The sequence below is a fragment of the Felis catus genome, chromosome D3, assembly GCF_018350175.1.
Source record: "Felis catus isolate Fca126 chromosome D3, F.catus_Fca126_mat1.0, whole genome shotgun sequence".
In the NCBI taxonomy this organism is placed as follows: domain Eukaryota; kingdom Metazoa; phylum Chordata; class Mammalia; order Carnivora; family Felidae; genus Felis; species Felis catus.
The window spans coordinates 18,857,093-18,876,974 of NC_058379.1; the positions used below are offsets into that span (position 1 = coordinate 18,857,093).

Genomic DNA, 19,882 nt, shown 5'->3' on the forward strand with positions numbered 1-19,882 from the left:
TGTGCACAACTTGGTAAGAAACTGCTAGACTTTTTGACAGAGTAGCTCTATCATTTTGTTTTCCAACCAGCAGTGTATGAGAGTTACAGCTGCTTCACATCTTCCCATTCAGATTGCCAGTTTCTTAGGGGTTTTTAAATTTCAGTCATTCTAAAAGGCGTGTAGCAGTACCTCACTGTGCTTTTAATTTGCATTTCCCTAATGGCTGATGATGCTGAGCGCCTCACTTCATGTGCTCATTTGTCATCTGGATATGGTCTTTGCCCGGTTTTTATCGGGCTGTTTGTTTTCTTACATTTGAATTTTACATATTTAGGTATAAATATTCTAGATCCAAGTTCTTTGTTGGACATGTGATTTTCTAGTATTTTCTCCCAGGCTGTGGCTTGTTTTTCACTCTCTTAATTAGTTTTTGCAGAGCAAAAGCTTTCAATTTTGACAAAGTCCAATTCATCAGTATTTTCTTTTATGGATTGTGCTTTTATGTTACATCTAAACACTTCACCTAATGCAAGATCACAGATTTTCTTCTAGACATTTTATAGTTTTACATTTAGATCTATGATCTATTTTTAGTTTTTATGCCAGTGTGGGAGGTACTGAAGTTTCTACTTCTGCACATGGATGTCCAGTTCTTCCAACACTGAAGACTGTCTTCCTCCACTGAATTGCCTTTGCAACTATCCAAAATCAACTGAACATATTTGTGTGTCTACTCCTGGATGCTGTCTACTGTTTCAAAGACTTGTATGTCTGTCTCTTCACCGTCTGAGTACAGCAAAACTTGACAGCAAGAGTTAAAATTGGATGGTGTGATTCTGCCCACATTCTCCTCCTTTTGCAAAATGGTCTCTTGGCTATTCTAGTTCCTCTGCCTTTCCATGTAAATTTTAGAATCAGCACATCCAAGTATGCAAGAAAATCCTTGAATTACACTAACTTTACAAATTAATTTGTAGAGAAACGACATTAACTCTATTGAGTGTTCCAACCCATGAACAGTTCTCTTTCCACTTATTCAGGTCTTCCTAGATTGCTTTCAGCATTTGGTAGTTTTCAGCATGCAGATCCCACAAATATTTTGCCAGATTTCTACCTAAACTTCCAATGTGGAGCTATTATAAATGTTACTGTTTTTCTAGGTTCAGTCTCCAATTATCCAATGCTAATCTACAGAAGTATGATTGATTTTTGATTGCTTCCCTTGTATTCATTCTGCAACCTTGCTAAACTCACTTATTTGTTCTAAGAACTGTAGATTCCTTGGGATTTTCAACATAGAAACCATCTCATTTATGATGAATTGTATCTGTTTCATTCCAATCTATATGCCTTTTGTTTTTCTTGCCTTATGGCACTGGTTAGGATTTCCAGAGCAATGCTGAATAAGAGTGGTAAGAGTAGACATCTTGGCCTTGTTTCTGATAGTCAAGCAAAAACATTCAATCTTTCGTCATTAAGGAAGATGTTAGCTGTGGGTCTCTACTGATACTCTTTATCAGGTTAAGGAAGTCCTTTCTATTCTAAGTTTGCTCTTTTCTTATCATGAAAGAATGTTGAATTCTGTTACATATTTTTCTGCATCAACTGATAAGATTGATGCCTTTTTTTCAGTCTGTTAATGTGATAAATCACATTAAATGATTTTTTTTAAATGATTTTCAAATATTTAATCACTTTTGGCATTTAGAAACCTCACTTGGTTATGATATATATATATATATATATATATATATATATATATATATATATATATATAGAGTCGGATTTGATCTGCTAACACTTTGTTGAGGATTTTAGTGTCCATGTTCACGAGGGCTATTTTTTTGTGCTGTTTTTGCTGGGTTTGGTACCAGGGTAACGGTGGCTTCACAAAATGACTTCAGAGGTGTTTCCTACCTTTTATTTTCTAAATATCATGCAGAATTAATGTTATTTCTTCTTCAAATACTTGGTAGAATAGTTTCATTTAATGTGCAAAACCTGAAAAGTGAATTCCTAACACTTAAAAATACCCATTAAGTATCATAATTGCAAAGCTAGCAAATCACAGGAGTTATCAAGCATATCTGTTGTATAGTTATATGGCAACACCACTTCAGCTAGTTCACAGTACTTAACAGTGAAATCATCTGGGTTGGGGTTTTCTTAAATGGAAGATTTTAAAGTACAAATTCAAATTTTTTAAAATGTAAGATTATGGATTTACATGATCTCTTTCTTATTGGGTGGTGGTTGGTAGTTTGTGGTTTTCAAGGAATGGTTACTTTTTTTTTTTTTTTTTAATTTTTTTTTTTTTTTCAGCGTTTATTTATTTTTGGGACAGAGATGACAGAGCATGAATGGGGGAGGGGCAGAGAGAGAGGGAGACACAGAATCAGAAACAGGCTCCAGGCTCTGAGCCATCAGCCCAGAGCCCGACGCGGGGCTCGAACTCACGGACCGCGAGACCATGACCTGGCTGAAGTCGGACGCTTAACCGACTGCGCCACCCAGGCGCCCCTTAAGTTTATTTATTTTGAGAGTGGGAGGAAGGGAGAGAGAGAGAGACAGTGAGTTCACATGCATGAGCGAGCAGGGAAGGGGCAGAGAAAGACACCGCGCTGTCAGTGCAGAGCCTGACACAGGGCTTGAGCTCACGAACCGTGAGATCATGACTTAGGCCAAAATCAAGAGTCTGACACTTAATCGACCGAGCCACCCAGGTGCCCCAGGAATTGGTTAATTTTATCTAAGTTGTCCAATTTGTGTGCATAGAATTATTTATAATATGGGTAGACCTTTATCAATTTCATTGAAATTTTCAAAGAATCAGCTTCTGGTTTCATTAATTTCTCTCTACTGCTTTCCTTTTTCAATTTCATTGATTTCCACTCTTATCTATTATTTCCCACCTCCTACTTGCTTAGAGTTTATTTTACTCATCTTTTCAGATGAGTAAGCAGTAAGAAACTCATAGTTTCTTAAGGGGAAAGCTTAGGTTGAGGACCTTTCTTGTGTTCTAATGTAAGAATTTAATACTATAAAATTTCCTCTAAGCATTGCATTAGCAGCATCCCTTAAATTTCGGCATGTTGTACTTTCATTCATCTGAAAGTATTTTCTAATTTCCCTTAAGAGTTCCTCTTAGACTTATATTTAGAACTGTGTTGTTGGGCACCTGGATCGCTCAGTTGGTTGAGCATCTCACTCTTGATTTTGGCTCAGGTCATGATCCAAGGTGGTGGAATCGAGCCCAGCATTGGGCTCTGCACTCTGTGTGGAGGCTGCTTGGGAATTCTCTCTCCCCCTGCCCTTCTCTAACTTGTGCTTTCCCTCTCTCTAAAAATAAAAAATAATAATAATAATAAAAAAGAACTGTGTTGTTCATTTCTAAGCATCTGGTTATTTCCAAGTTATATTTTTATTATTTATTACTAGCTTAATTCCATTATGGTCAGAGAATATACTCTGTAGAATTTTAATTCTTTTATTTATTTTTAAGTTTATTTATTTTGAGAGTGAGTACTCACGTGAGCACAAGAATTCATTTTATTCTGAAAATGTTAGGCAGAGCATGCTATAAATGTCAACTAGATGCAGTTGGTTGACGGGTTTCAGCTTGCTATCTTTGCTGATTTTAATTAAATTAATTTACTTATTTTAAATAGGCTCCATGCCCAACATGGGACTTGAACTCATGATCCCAAGTTCAAAAGTTGCATGCTCTACCGAATGAGCCTGCCAGGTGCCCCGTATCTTTGCTGATTTTCTATCCACCAGTTCTGTTACTAAATGAAGACTGCTGAATGAATATCCAAGAATTGTGGATTTCTCCTTTCAGTTCTATCAAAATTTGCTTCATGGATTTTGAAACTCTGTTGCTGGGTGTATACACACTCAGAACTGTTACATCTTGGTGAATTGACTGCATCACCAAGTTATGTCCCTCTCTATCCCTGCTAATTTTCCTTGCTCTCAAAGTCTACTTTGATGTTAACACAACCCCTCTAGATTTCTTTCACTTAGTGTTTGCATGCTGTATCTTTTTATACCTTTCTGCTTTTAAATTACCTCTATCATTATATTTAAAGTGGGTTTCTTGTAGATAGCACATAGTTAGAGCTTACTGTCTTAAATCCATTCTGACAATCTTATTAGCTTTTTAGTTGGTACATTTAGATCATTAACATTTAATGTAATTATTCACATGTTTGGATTTAAGTCTATGATTTTATTATTTAGTTTCTGTTTGGGCCTCAGTTTTTTGTGCCTATCTCTCCCCTTTTCTCTCTTTTCTGGATTGTTTTGAATTAAAATATCTTTTGATAGTATTTGAGTAATTTTTAACATTCAATTTTATCTCTAGATGTTTTGACTACATATCACTGTATAGTCCAATTTTAGTGATTGTGCTAGGCATTACAGTACACATAACCTTTTAGTCTACTTAGAAATAATATTTTGCCATTTTAAGATGAATGCAGAAACCTTATCTCTGTATTTCTTTTACCTGCTTCCTTTTTATGTTGTAGCTATCAAATGTATCCCAGTGACATAGGCTGAAAATCCCACTAGACAATACTGTAACTTCTGCATTAAACTCACTCATATTTCAAAGAACTTAAGAGGAAAATATAATCTCTTATATTTATCCAGATATTTATCACTTCAGTTGTTCTTGTTTACTCCTGAAGTTCCAGATTCCCTCTGGTATCATTTCCCTTCTACCCAAAAGACTTTCTTTAGCATTTCTGTTAGAGCAACTAGTTCTCTTACCTTCATCTTAAAATATATTTTGCCTTCGTTCTTGAAGGTTCTTTTCACTGGAAATGGAATTCTGAGCTGACAGTTCTTTTCTTTTTTTCAGTACTTGTCTCCATGGTTTCCAATTAAAATCCATAGTCATTCAAATAACTGTCCTTTTATATGTTATATGTCAGTTTTTTTCCTTGGCTGCTTTCAAATGTTTTGTCTTTAGTTTTCAGCAGTTTGATTTTGATGTGTCTGAATGAGGATTTCATTGAGTTTATCCTGTTTGGGATTCTCTGAGCTTTCTTGAATCTGCAAGTCTGTCTTTTGCCAAATTTAGAGTTGTTGTGAACCCATGTTTCTTCAATATTTTTTCTGCACCACGCTTTCTGATCTCTTTCTGGGAGTCTGAAGATAAAAACATAACTTTCTGATATGGTCCCCTACATCCCTGGGGCTCTGTGTTCAGTTTCTTTTTCCTCCCACTTTTTTATTCTATTGCTCAAACTGGGTAATTTCTAGTGATGTATTTCAATTCATTGAGTTTTTTCTTTGCCATCTCCAATCTATTAAGCCCATCCATGAGTTTTAAATTTTTAGTTACTGTATTTTTCAGTTCAACATTTTTTTTTTCATGTTTATTTATTTTTTAGAGAGAGAGAGATTGAGAGATGGTGTGGGCAGGGGTAGGGATTGGGGCGGAGACAGGAGAATCCCAAACAGGCTCTCCACCGCCAGAGCAGAGCCCAATGTGGGGCTCAATCTCACGACAGCGAAATCATGGTGAGCCAAACTCCAGCGGGGGATACTCAACTGACTGAGCCACCCAGGTGTCCCACAGTTCAACGTTTCTATCTGGTTCATTTCTATATCTTCTGTTTTTCTACTAAGACCTTCTATATTTCTATATGATTCAAGAACATTCACACTTACTTACTTCTTTAACCATGATGTTCCTATTGCTTTAGACTGTGTTAATTCCAACATCTGTGTCATCTGGGGATGGCCTTTGTTGACTACATTTTCCCCTGCAAGTCTTTTGGGATTTTCCTGGTTCTTTGTATGTCAAGTAATTACGGTTGATATCCTGAACGTTTTGAATATTATATTGTGAGACTCTGAGTCTTCTTTAAATTCTATGGAGAATGTTAACATTTTTGTTTTAGCAGACAACAGAGCAGGTTAGGCTCTGCCTCCTGGGCCAAGTGGTGAGAGAACAGAGAGAAAAATAAAAGCAATCAGAATTCCTCTCACGCTCTTGGTCAGAGACTCAGGCAGCTGTGCTGCCATTGCTGCAGCCACAGGAGTGCCCAGGGTCTAGGGTGGGAGGAAAAGGAGGAGGAGAAAAAAAAACCCAGGGGAATCCCCCACCTCTCTGTCCTGTAGGAATCTCATTTACTGCTCCTTAGACCAGAGAGAGAAGGCTTCTTGCACCTGCTCCGCACTTCCAGGTTTCAGGCCATCTCCAAGGCCATCTCAGAAGTAAAATAGACAGGACACTCACCACTAGCTCCGTGGTACTTTGAGTTCCTAAACCACCAGCCAGAGTCCTCAGATAGCTAGTCCACGCATTTGGTCCAGGGTTTTTATCGTATTAGCAGGAAAGAAACGGTGGGGTATGCTCACCCCATCTCACTGGGAAGTAGAACACACCAGGGGCTCTTAACTCTGTAATACAGCCAGGTTAGGGAACTGCTGTATATGTGCACGAAGATATCCTAATCAGGAACTGGCAAACTTTCTGTAAGGGACCAGACAGTAATATTTTTGGCTTTGCAGCCATATGATCTCTCTTGCAAATACTCAACCTATTCCTTTCTTTCCTTCTTTAATTACGTAATCTCTGCACTCAATGGGGAGCTGAAACTCGTGACCCCAAGATCAAGAGTCACATGCTGTGCCAACTGAGCCAGCCAGGCTCCCCTCAACCTACTCAGTTCTGCTGTAGTAGTGTGAAAGCAGCCGCAGACAATATGTAAATGAATAGGCAGGGCTATCTTACAACAAAACTTTATTTAAACAAACAGGTGACAGGCTAGATTTGGCCCATAGACCATGGTTTGCTGACCCTAGTTCTACTTCATAAATAAAGTTGGCTAATGGCAAAGTTTACTTTTGACCTCTTTTCCATTCCTTTTTTTTTTTAAGTTTATTCATTTTTGAGAGAGAGAGAGAGAGAGAGAGAGACAGAGACAGAGAGAAAGTGAGTTAGCGGGGGAGGGGCAGAGAGAGAGGGAGGCACAGAATCTGAAGCAGGCTCCAGGCTCTGAGCTGTCAGCACAGAGCCTGACGTGGGGCTCAAACTCATGAACCGTGAGATCACGACCTGAGTCATAGTCAGACACCCAACCGAGCCATCCAGGCACCCCTTTTCCATTCCTTTTATAGCAGAATTCTTCAAATAACTACACAAGTTACTGCTCTGCTCTTCCGATCCCAGTTCCATTGTGTGCAAGAACTATGGCGTACATTCAATTTTGGTTCAATTGTGCTGATTCTTGAAACAGTCACTCCTCTGGAGCTAAAATAAAGTCTTAGAGACTAAAATTCAAGGAGATTTGACTACCCTTATATCCTTTGCATGGAACTGAAAATGCTATAGTTATTTCAAGAAAAATCCTTATTTATTTGTACTTTTCTTGAGGATATGTTAAAGCAGTGGTCTTGGGTAACAGTGTCCCAACTTGTTTTTCCAGAGGCTGACTGACTGAAGGTGTGGAGAGGCCACTAGCCTTTCACTCACCTGGTTTCCTGCCGCAGAGATAGAAGGCTAGTCTGTCAGTCAGCTCATACTGTATTTCTACAAGACGCTCTGCCAGCTCATGGTGCCCTCCTTGCCTATCAAGAGAAAACAAAGTACCAGTTATATTCCTCACCAGCCACTGGCTCTAGAATAAAAAAGGACAGAGATGTCTTCCAAGACACCTGAGCAATTTACCAAATGCAACTTCTCAGAATAATCAACCTTTTGTGTGAGGTAAACTTCCAAGGTCTACTCTTATTCCCACCTCTATAAACTATTTGTAATCTGAACTACTCTCTTTCCTTTAATTTACAAAACAGGATACTTAATAAGGAAATCATGGACTTCTGGGAGGGATGAAGAATAACTTCATCTAAGGAGGTACAACATAAAACTAATAAATGGTCTAGAGTACAGGTTCTCAAAATTGAATTAGAATGCTTTAGAAAACATACAGATATCCAGGCCCCAACCTCGGAAATTCTGAATCAGTCAGGATGGGATGAGTGTGAACATCAGTATTATGAAGAAGGTCCTTCCCCTAGAGGCTCTTGCAGCCAGTCTGACTCTGGATGAGTTCAGTAACCACTTCAAGGTCTTTAATTCAGGGAGAGACCAAAAAGAACACACAGCTCACACCTGTAACTATTTTACATCCTTAACTTCAATTTCCATAACAGAAAACATTAGGTTTGCCTTTAGTGTCTTATGAAATAAGTATTTAAACTGTTTGAAATCCTTCTGGTAACACGGCACATAAATAAGTTATTACATTGAGAGACTATTATACATGCAAGGTACACATGAGGAAATTCCAATGTAAGTGATAGTACCATGTACCTAGGGCTCACTTCCTCTTAAAAGATAAAGCCTAGTTTCTGTCAGTTTCTCTTCCCACCATTCAAGACACTACAGAATATTCCTCCAACATACTACACGTTTGATTTCTGAGATACGCATCTTTTTTTCCTCATTTTTTTAAACAGCTGTGAAATTAGGAAGTATGTGACAATTGATGATACATCCATCATTTTTTTTTTAAGTTTATTTATTTATTTTAAGAGAAAGAGCAGGGGAGGAGCAGAGAGAGAATCCCAAGCAGGCTCCACGCTATCAGCACAGAGCCCAATGCAGGACTCTAACCCACAAACTGCAAGACTGTGACCTGAGCCAAACTCAAGAGTCAGATGTTTACCAACTGAGCGACTCAGGTGCCCCTATCCATCATTAAATTGTCCGAGTTTTTTCTCATTTTTTAGTGGTATATGAGATAATTATGACCCGTACAATCGGCGGAGTCTCAGATCTGATGAAATACTATATTCCTCGGTATCTCAGCTCACCCTGCTCTATCCAGTGAAGCACTTTGCTGTGCTGAACATGCCCTATCCATCCCTCCCTCCTGAACTTGACTCAGGCCTTTCTTTTTCACCTGGAATGTCTTACTTAGCTTCTCTTTCACACCCCCAAATCCAACCCATTTTTCAAAGTCCAACTAAAGAAATTTCTTAATGATTTAGGCCACAATGAAAAAACCCTATATATGCCTTTTAAGATGAGTTGTCCATTCTGGCAATGAATTCCATGTTATCTTGCTTCATTTAACTCTTTCATGCATTTTTGAATCATCTCCTCTATGAGATAATAAATTCTGGGAAGGCACAGTTTTGTCATCTCACCCATTTTATCCTCTGCAGAAAAGAGTACAGTGCCTTGCAGTTAATAAAGTTAATTTGCAAGAAGAAGAAAGATAAGCCACCTTCTATCATTTAAAGGATATTCAAGACTAATTTATGGATTTGTTTATTCTTCCAGCATTTCACAGTCAAAGTTTTTAAACCAAGAAGAATTTTATAGCAAGCACTCATATGTCGGCTACCTAAAACCTACAATTAACATTTTACCCTGTACTTGTTTAATCATAGATCTATCCATACAGATCTGTTCTTAAGTTCAAGCAATGACTAAACATGTTAAAAAACTGAGGGGTGGGGTCTGCAATTCTTGATACTTGATTTGGCTCAAATACCACTGCATTTTAAGTCACGTGAAAGACTGAAAGCTAACTGGTTAATGGCTCTACCCTCTGTGACTTTGCCAGCCTCTGCGCTCGTTTGTATCTGCAAAATAATAGGACGCAAATCCTTAACTTCAAGGGGTTAAATGTTAACCATATGCAATTTAGCCACCTAACAATGAATCATACCCAATATAAATAATCCCTAACCAAGGGAGCGACCAGAATCTAGGTCTCTTACCTTGCATAATCAACAGGAGTTTTTCCACTAGAATCCTGTGTGCCCGGGTCTGCTCCATATACTGCCAATAATTCCGCCTGTAAAATCTGCCCTGCTTTGGAGGCAACATGGAGTGGGGTGTTTCCTTTTTCCTGAGTATTAATAAAAAGTAGGCAAACAAGCAAATTAAATAAAACTAAAGGCTACACAAACACAACCCACTTAGTTTCAATTTAATATCTGAATCAATTCATGCTTTTCTCACAGGGTGAAAGAAGTTGGCTTGTGCTCCTAAAGATAACAGCCTCAAACAGGTTTCGAGATTCCCTGTTCTCACGCTTGAATGGAGTTGCTGAAAAACACAAACCAAAAAAATGTTTACTAAAAGCATAAAGAACGGTGTACTAGAGCAACTGGCAGATCATTTTAACATAAATTACGTGAGTAACAATCTTCATTTAGCTCAGTAAGATGGATGAAGCAGTCTCTCCCTTGCTGGTCACAACCACCTCTGGGCTCTCAGGTGGGGCCAGGTGCACTTTACTGAGAAGGAAACAAGGGCTGGGAAAGCCGACAGGCCCAGATACATGATCTGTCTAGGGGGCACAGCCAGACCTGGAGTGACAGGCAGTATGAGAAGGGGGTTGAACATGGTTCTGAAGTCTCAAAGACCAAAATTTCAAACCATACACCCTTCAAGTTGTGTGACCTTGCGGAAGTTCTTTAAGCAATCTGAGCCTTCGTTTTCTCATCTCTAAAATGGTGATAACGATGCCACCTATTATTCACAGGGTTACTGTAAGGAGTCAATGATATAACAAAGTGCTTTGCATGGAGCCTGGTACACAGGAAATGCTCAAAGAATACAGCTGCTGTTGTTTTTATAACCGTTGTTATCATCCGCTGTTGTTATTGGCCCGCTCCATATACTGCATATCCCACACCGCATAAACTACAGGATTCTGCCTTATAGCACACCCTCTCCACAACACCACTCTTGGCGCTGTATACAATACTTTAACCAAGTCTTTCAGGGTCTATTGAAATAGGCCTGTGTATACCAAATTCTGTACCACTGCAGAAAAGCTTTTACACATGCAGAAGATGAGCTGCTTTCCTTCAAGTCCAACCTAGAATTGTCCAAAATGCCGTATCTCTTAATCTAAGAATGCAGAAACCTACTGCAGCAACTATATCCATGCCTTATTTTTAAAATTAACTTATTTAATAATTTTCAATTGGTAAAAAAAAACCCATGCCAAGCCTTATTAATTAACAGAAACAATTACATGTACTTCTTTTTTTTGGAATGTTTATTTATTTTTGAGAGAGAGGGACAGAGCATGAGCCAGGGAGGGGCAGAGAGAGAGGGAGACACAGAATCTGAGGCAGGCTCCAGGCTCTGAGCTGTCAGCACAGAGCCCAACGCGGGGCTCGAACTCACAAGCCGCAAGATCATGACCTGAGACGAAGTCAGACGCTCAACCGACTGAGCCACACAGGCGCCCCCCAATTACATGTACTTCTATGCAAACTTTAAAAAATCTGACTTGTGAGTGCCCGTGCTCTGCGTGAACATTTCCTAAAGGCAATGCTTTGAAAATAAAGATACGTATTTCTCAGGGCATCTCTCAAAAACATGCAAAGGCCCACATAAAGAAAGCCGTCTACTCGTTTTGCAAGTATAATAAAGAATCCTGAGCACTACAGCTTTGAGTCATCCTGCTTCCTGAAGACTCTACTCAGTATACAACCTGGATGCCTAAAGAAGTCCCTCAAGCTTTCTAGTCCCTTCTAGAAACAACTCAAGGATGGTTCCTATTTCAAAGTTAATCAAAAAACTTATAGAAATATAATTGTGTTGTTTTATTAATAAATATTTTTTTAAGTTTTATTTATTTATTTTGAGAAAGAGAGAGTATGAGCAGGGGAGGGACAGAGAGAGAAAATCCAAGCAGGCTCCACACCGACAGCGTGGGGCTCAAACCCATGAACCATGAAATCCATGACCTGAGCCAAAGTCAAGAGTCCCAGATGCTTGACCAACTGAGCCACCCAGGCGCTCCTAGAAATACAACTTTAAAACTGTACCTGAAAAACACAAATTGTTTTCTAGATACATACTTATTTTTTCTCTTTGCCCTTGTACCTCCACTAAGATGAATGGCTGCCATTTCAATTAAGATTAAAGATGAAACCAATTCCAAAAAAGGCTGTTATTAATTATTTAGAATACAGAAAGGAGTTTTTGTGCTGTTTTTCCCTTCTTCCTCTTTAAGTTTTTTTTCAAGCAAAACAATACACTGTTTCATCCAGCAACAGTAAGGATTTTAAAAGGTGCGGCCCACCTTGCTAAGGTCTTTGGCAGTCACACTGTCGTCATCCCGGCAAGGCAAGCGATGCACAAACGCCAACATCTGATACTTGGCTCTGATGAATTCTGCTTTATTAGGACTGTTCGAAAACAAAAAGGAAAACAGCTCACTTGCAATGCAGATGCAACATTCCCCATTCTTCAGGTTGTAAAAAGAAGAGGAAGTGACCCGTATCTCCCACTCGAGAAGAAAATGAACAATAGAGAAATAAATTCCAGCAGGAGTTTAAGACGTGCAGTCTCAAAACATCGATTAGTCATTCTCATGGCCAGGACTGCAGAGGACTTGCTTTTTATAGCACCTCTCCTCTCTTTGTAATTCTCTTTTTTAAAACTTTTTTTTAAGTTTATTTACGTATTCTGAGAGAATGAGAGAGAGTGCACAAGAGGGGGAGGGGCAGAGACAGGGAGAGAAAGAAGCCTAAGCAGTCTCTGTCTGCACTGACAGTGCGCAGAGCCCAATGCGGGGCTCAAACTCATGAATCGTGAGATCGTGACCTAAGCCAAGATCAAGAGTGGGACATTTAACTGACTGAGCCACCCAGGGGCCCCTCTTTATAATTTTAGTAATTGACCTAGTGGCCTTGCAAGGAAGGGGCATTTCATCCCATCCTTTAGGTGAACCATCAGGCAGACTGGAGCCCAGAACCGAGATTTCTGGTCTGACTGCCTCTTGTTTGAGCACCTAAGCTTAAATCTGATTACATGAACAGCCTCTGAGCCTTTGTCTCGAACTGGAGAAGCCACTGACTTGTGCTATGCAACCATGCAGAAGAGATGGTCCTGTGCCCGGTCTTCTGCATTTCTAAAAGCAAAAGGCTCAATGCACAACTGAGGTGTACCCACCTCCTGTGCTGCCCTGTGAAAGCTGGTCAAAAGTAGCTATGCACCTTTAAGTGGGCCCCGTGTGTCACAAAGAAATAAAAGTATTAAACATTCCACTCACTGTACTTTATCCTGTGGATTAGCTTTACGTCTTCCGCTCATAACAGAGGCAGGGTCCAGCAATGAATGCTCCCATATAGAATTAGCACCATTATTATACAAGGTTTCAACCATCTAAAACCAAGCAGTGTAAAATCATATTTTAATTTCTTTCCACAAATATTCCCTGGGAATTGTAGTAACTGAACTGGGAAAACCAAGCCCCATTACAAATACTAGCATGATGGGGATATCCCACAAATCACTGCTTTCTGATTCTAGAATGAGAACAATGAACCTGCATGCAGGATTCAGGTTTGACCAGGAGGACAGCTAAAGACCTAAGAGGGTTTGATTAAATTGTTTTTATAGATTATGGAGGAAGAGTACTTTGGCATTTTAGTGCAGTATTTCCCAAGCCTGATCATCCAAATACTATTTTCAAGATTCCTAACAACCCACATACTGTCTAGACTATCCACCTAATATTTTTCTTTAAATCCACCCATTTTTTAAAACTTGTACTAGCAATTGTGGCTTGATGTGCTAGTTAAAGTTCTCTTATACACATTAAAATAATGCAACCATTAAAATAAATACTTGAGTATTACCTACATCTGTCTTGAGTACCACTGGTGGTTCATGTGCCATACTTTCAGAATTGATCTTTTAGGGTCAAGCCTGGCATTTTAAACTACTCATCTCTGGACTTTCTTCAGGCCCTATAATGAAATCTGTAAACAAAGACCTGAGAGCAGTAAACACCTACTTTCACATGAGATGGAGCTGTTAGAAACTTCTCAGCGTAAGTTGTTAATAAACCATACTTCCAATGTCATTTCAAAGCACGCTCCTGACACAGCCCCATCTGTGCTTTGTATTGGTGCAGATACCATCACATCAGAGACCCAAACCCACTTGTTTTGGCTCCTTGGTTTATATGGGTAAGTTTAAGGGACACGTTGTACAGCTGCCACAGATCTAGTAAAATATGTACTCAAGACAAATGAAGGCAAAACACATGCTAAATTCTGAGTTCCAATGGAACTTGAAGAATGTGTACCCCAAAATAGAAGTACAGGTGACATGACATTCAACCCCAAATAAAACAAAGAGCTCACTTAACACTTAGCAGGGTGTTGGGCATTCAACTGACACATGTTAACTTAATTTGGTCTCTAACTGGTTAAGAAAAACTTCAAGAAAGCTTAAATCACATGTTTCGGAAATTTCTGAGGAATCTCAGTTCATGCTTCCAACAAAGCAGGAAACGTAATAAAAAGTTTCTGAGACTGCAGCCTTCAGAAACATTTATCATAGCATAGGGAAAAGATGGGCCATTTAACAACAATTTCTGGTGACAGTCTAGAAAGTCAGCAGTGAAACATTACCAAAAAAACTTTAACAATTATTTATCTATCTATAATTGAGCTTCAGGGGCCAGATTTATTTGTTAGGAGAGGGGGAAAAAAACAATCGTAAACAACGAATTCAGTTCTCACACACAGCACTGATAGGCACGGCACCTCTATTCAGTTATGATTCAAACACTGCTGTTAAGATTTAAGAAGCACAGTGGAAGAAATGTTAGTTGCTAAAAGCAAGAGCCCCGAAAGCTCCAATTACATTCTGGGTGAGTCCTTACTCTTTACCTGCAGCAGCGTGGGAGGCCACGGCGCGTGCTTCAGGTGCCTTACTTGGGAGACGTGGCGCCCCAGGCTCCGGTGGACGCTGCAGCACTCGTCACAGATAAAAGTCCCCCGGTTTACTGATGCCCAGGAAGGGTCTGGAAGGAAGAATGACATCTCAGTGGCGGGGACACCGGAGACTGCTATGCTGCCAGACAGGCCCAGGTGACCGAGGTTTGGTTTTTCAGAAAAACTAGACCTTTCTGCTGCTCTAGAATGCTAGTGGACATACCAAGCTGGTGAGCCTGTCTGATGGTGCCACCTATGTTGGCTTGACTCGGCACAACGTGAAATGAGACTAAACACGAGTTGAAGCCCTAAATAAGCAGCTGTCCCCTTTCCGGTCCAGGGCCACAGTCTGTAGCCCTGATGGGATCTACCATCTCAGATGCTCGCTCCTTCATTCCACGTAAGACAAGCAAACTGAGAGGGTACGCATGAATCATCTCAAACCCATCTCCACGAAGGGCAAGAGAACATAATCATGTCACTGAATAATCCACATTATCTGAAGCATTACCTGAAGCAAATCTACTAATCTACTGCCATACCTCCACACAGCTCCATGCTTAGCAGAAAGCTGCAAGAAACATGACAACAGACCTGCTTGGCTATGTGGCTCAAAGGACGGACTGAGGAACCTGGCCTTTGTTAGGAAATGTTCTATGACATCCATTACTCATTTCAAATAAACGGCCGAGTCCCCCCCTCCCCCTCCCCACCTTACAATTGATCTGAAGGAACAGAAGCTGTAATGGCAGCAGCTTCACAGAGGCAAAGATGTAAAATAAAAACGAGTAATATTTTTGGTGCGGGTACAATACTTTTTTCCCACGAAATCCCACGGAACTTCAGCAGACATCCTCTGAGACAGGAATAATTCGCACCTGGTAGGCAGTAAGAACAATCCACACCAGGCAAGTAAACTGAACACATACTTAGAAACCCCAGATAAAAACAGACTTTCTCCATGTCGTCAGACTCACAATGGGGTGACAATAGGTGCCACTCAAGCTGCCTGATCTAAGAATTATATTTAAGAATTCTTCAATGTCCACAAAAATCTCTGAAATGCATGTACACCATCTTTACCATGTTTAACAGTTTATTCAAACCCTTTCCGACCGTACAGTGAAAAGTTATGATTTTAATCAGAGACAAATCCTGGGAGTCAGAGGGTGTGGTGGTTGAGACGGTGGTTCTGCAGACAAGCAGTCTGGGTTGGAACCCCAACTCTGCCACTTCCTGCACAATGATCTCAGGCCAGTAATTTCTTTGAGCATCCTCACCATGGATCAAATGGGAATAATAGGGGGCGCCTGGGTAGCGCAGTCGGTTAAGCGTCCGACTTCAGCCAGGTCACGATCTCGCGGTCCGGGAGTTCGAGCCCCGCGTCAGGCTCTGAGCTGATGGCTCAGAGCCTGGAGCCTGTTTCCGATTCTGTGTCTCCCTCTCTCTCTCTGCCCCTCCCCCGTTCATGCTCTGTCTCTCTCTGTCCCAAAAATAAATAAACGTTGAAACCTATGAGGGGTCGTAATGGATGTAACAATCATAAAAAAAAAAACTTTAAAAAAAAAAAAAAGTGGGAATAATAGCATACCTCAGGCGAGGGTGGCCAGAAAGGGTAAAGTGCCTTGTATATAGTAAGTACTTAGTAATATCAACAGTTCTAACTTTTCTAAATTATTTTCTAAGTAGTGTTCAGATATTTTCAAGAGGCCACTGAAATTCATGACAACTGGAAAAAGGTTTTGTCAATACTTAAAACATCAAATGTGTCAGATAAACACAACTATAGCGAAAAGACTCAAGTGGGGTTTCTGGATAGGTGGGTGCAGAGGAGGAGCTATTTAAAATGAACTAGATTCGGGGCGCCTGGGTGGCGCAGTCGGTTGAGCGTCTGACTTCAGCCAGGTCACGATCTCGTGGTCCGTGAGTTCGAGCCCTGCGTTGGGCTCTGGGCTGATGGCTCAGAGCCTGGAGCCTGTTTCTGATTCTGTGTCTCCCTCTCTCTCTGCCCCTCCCCCGTTCATGCTCTGTCTCTTTCTGTCCCAAAAATAAATAAATGTTGAAAAAAAAAAATTAAAAAAAAAAAAATGAACTAGATTCACTAAAAAAAAAAAAAAGAGTAAAATATTTGCTAAGATGTGATCATGGTCAAGTGCTTGCCATGAAATAAAACAGAAACAAAATCATTCAATGAAGTAGAACTCTGTCAGTACGAGTATAGAATCCTGAAAAACAAAAATTGAAAATATCAAAGTGAAAGATACCTACAAAGATACATAAGAACCCTTCTTTTTGTAGTACAGTACTCATGCTACTACTATGGTGGGGGGAGACTAGTTTGAAACCTAGCTTTGGTTTTCAAACATCATTCAGAGGATTCACAGTGTTCTTGGAGAAAACTAAACAGGAACAAGACGACAAGGATTTAACACCCAGTAAGCAAGGTTCTCCATCACTTCAACATCATGGATCAGAATCCCACGGAAAAAAATGTTAGAATGTTCACAACAGAGTAAAATCAAAATCGAGTTCTTATGACGTTGGGTAGAACCTTCCCAGTTTACCTAAATGTTCTGTGCTGGGGCTTCCTGACCAGGACTCCAAGAAGAACACAAATGAGCTTCAGAAATGTCTGGGACCCCATGAAGGAATTATAACATGAATTCCGTGTGAAAGAGTGACTAAATGTGCATTTTCCAGAGAGAAGGGCTTCGCAGTCATCAGAATTTTTAAAGGGACCCCTAAGAGAAAGAGGTGACTCTTTGACTAGGGCTCTGTAGAAAAGGCAGCGCAAATTCCTAGCTGCTCAAGTTCACACAACATTTCAAGGTAGCCTAATTATATTCAAAACAGGAAGGAAATGACTCAAGTCTCTGTAGATTAGGCATTTGAGACAACTAAAACGATACAATGGAAGAGAAAATGTTCTGAAATACGCACAAAATGCTGCACAAGGGCAAGACAGTCATAAGCATGGCAATGGAGAACTCAGCTTTCCTTTGTCCCCTACCAACTAGTGGGGAGTCAAGAACACACGTTCCAAGAGGAAGTCTGAATCTAGACTCATGTGAATCAAACACATCACAGAAAGTTCAACTGCAAACAAGAAAATAAGGAAGTGGAACAAATAACTTTTTTAGAGAATACGATGGAGTCTGTATAACCCACACTAACTTGAGGTCCTCTTTTTCAGCTATCCACCCTCCTCCCCATCTTCAAAGGAAACTGGTAACCCCACTTGCACTACACAGGCCATGAAATAACCACATAAGGTTTGAGTTATCACAGTACTATTTAAAATCAGTCTCCACTTCCATATGACAAGATGAAGTTCAGAGCAGTTGCAAAAACACTGCTGTGCAATGATTACGTTATGGTTGTTAATTGGACACTAACATACCAAAGAAAGCCATCTTACCTTTGAATGACTTCAAATTTCAAAGCACTCAAAATCCAAGCACAGAAAATAGCATAGAGACCTGTCAATTCAGTTCCGATTGCTAAGAGGGATCTGAACTCTAAATCTGAAAATTACACAGGGAAGAATGGTTTTGGCCTTTCAACGCACCCATATGCCTATCCTGCCCGAATGCCCCCAAGTGTGTCTATTTGCCAGTGATTTTGTTTGTTTTGTAGGTTGTAATTAATGTAAGATTCAGAGACTCAACTCTAGCTTTAAGAGACTGCAAAGGTTCTGTACCAAACACCACAATACAAAAAAGAAACAAACTTTGATGAGATAATCCTAAGAATATTCATTGACTCTTACCACTGAATGTGGTTCTCCCAATTATCTCCATCGGAAAATTAAGGAAATTAAGGCCGGGCCAAATGAAATCACCAGCCCAAGGTCACCCACAGGCAAACCTAGTTTGAACCCAGGCCGTCCAGATCCCAAAACTCAAGACACGCACTGCCTCCCAAGTGCTGGATGTGTTTCCAAGACCCCGAAGTCCTGGAGATTCTCCCGGGTGAAGGTGGAGTGGGAACCGGGATGTTAGGAGCAGGGAAATCATCTACGGGAGTCCCCTGGAGAGTATCGGTGGACGGAAGCGACGAGTGCGCCCACCCTGGGCAGGGCCCCCTCGCAGGGCGGGGGTCCGGGGGGGACTGTGAGGGGAGGGAGGGAACACCTGCAGCCTCTGGGGGCCGCAGCCGGGAGAACGCTCGCATTTTACTTCTGTAATTGGCCTTCCTGTGCATTGCCCAAGCCCCTTCCTGTTGGGGAAGCGGCCCCGACCCCGCAGCCTCCCCGCCCGGCCTGGGACAGAGAAGACGAGAGGGGATGAGTGGGGATGAGAGGGGAGGGAGGGACGGGAGGGCGGCGGCCCCCTTTCCCGCCCGGCTCTGACAGGCCCGGGACGGGTCCCGTTCCGAGGCCTCCCCGCCTCTTCCTCCCCGCGACCCCAAGTGTGGGGTTCGGCCGCCGGGACCCGCCCGACCCGAGGGGGCGGCCCCGGGGCAGGGGTCCCTCTGAGTAGAGCTGAGCAGAGCGGGCCTGGCCGGTGCGACTCACCCGGCCCGCTACAGTCCGCGCACACCTCGCTGCTCCGAAGCCGCTTCGACATGGCTCCCGCCTCCCACCTGCCGGGAATCAGGGTCCCGGGGACAGCGAAGGCGGCGGCGGCAGCGCTTCCGCTCTAACGGGTCCCCGCGGCGGCGGCGGCGCTGGCGGCGGCGCCTCTCCCCTCAGCGCCTCGCAGCCGCGGCGCAGCACGCACGCGCGGGGAGGGGCCCTTCGTTGATGGGCAGATCACGTGACAGGAAGGGGCACGCTGCCTTGTCGCCATCTTGAGTGAGGGCAGCATCTTCTGCCCTGCTTACAAGTTTTCTTCAATTTGGGTTTCCCTTTCTGGAGGAGATTCTTTGTCCCCGCACTGATTAATACCAAGGGAAACAGCAAAATCTAGTGGCCAGAGCTCTGCAGCCACAGCCTTCCTGAGGCAATCAATAGTTAAGTCACTTAATATAATTGGTCAAGTTCACTCACTTATTCATTCTTTTGGTCAATAAATACTTATGGAGCATCTATGTTCCACACACTGTTCCCAGCGCTGGAGAAAAAATTGAGCAAAGAAGACAAAATTTCCTGTCTTTATGGAGCTTATATTATGTTGTGGTAGATCTACAATAAAATATGTAAACTTAGGAACGTTAGATGTGTCTTTGAATGCAA

General features: G+C 41.4%; 1 protein-coding gene across 18 annotated transcripts in view; it reads right to left on the reverse strand.

Moving 5' to 3' along the window:
• GIT2 (GIT ArfGAP 2) overlaps window positions 1–19,422 on the reverse strand; it is a 52,381-nt gene extending 32,959 nt beyond the window's left edge. For 13 of the 18 annotated variants that reach the window (XM_023241527.2, XM_023241520.2, XM_023241526.2 and 10 more), the window contains exons 1-7: window positions 19,223–19,421; window positions 14,662–14,795; window positions 13,032–13,144; window positions 12,060–12,165; window positions 9,977–10,063; window positions 9,733–9,863; window positions 7,475–7,569 (exon numbers count right to left, since the gene is read on the reverse strand). In XM_023241527.2, coding sequence (XP_023097295.1) covers window positions 7,475–7,569; window positions 9,733–9,863; window positions 9,977–10,063; window positions 12,060–12,165; window positions 13,032–13,144; window positions 14,662–14,795; window positions 19,223–19,274 — 718 coding nt within the window. In that variant the 5' untranslated portion in view covers window positions 19,275–19,421. Of the gene's footprint in view, window positions 1–7,474; window positions 7,570–9,732; window positions 9,864–9,976; window positions 10,064–12,059; window positions 12,166–13,031; window positions 13,145–14,661; window positions 14,796–19,222 lie in introns of all 18 variants that reach the window. The other 5 variants (XM_023241535.2, XM_045042286.1, XM_023241523.2 and 2 more) reach the window with 2 other exon arrangements.
• Between the last annotated feature and the right edge of the window lie 460 nt (window positions 19,423–19,882).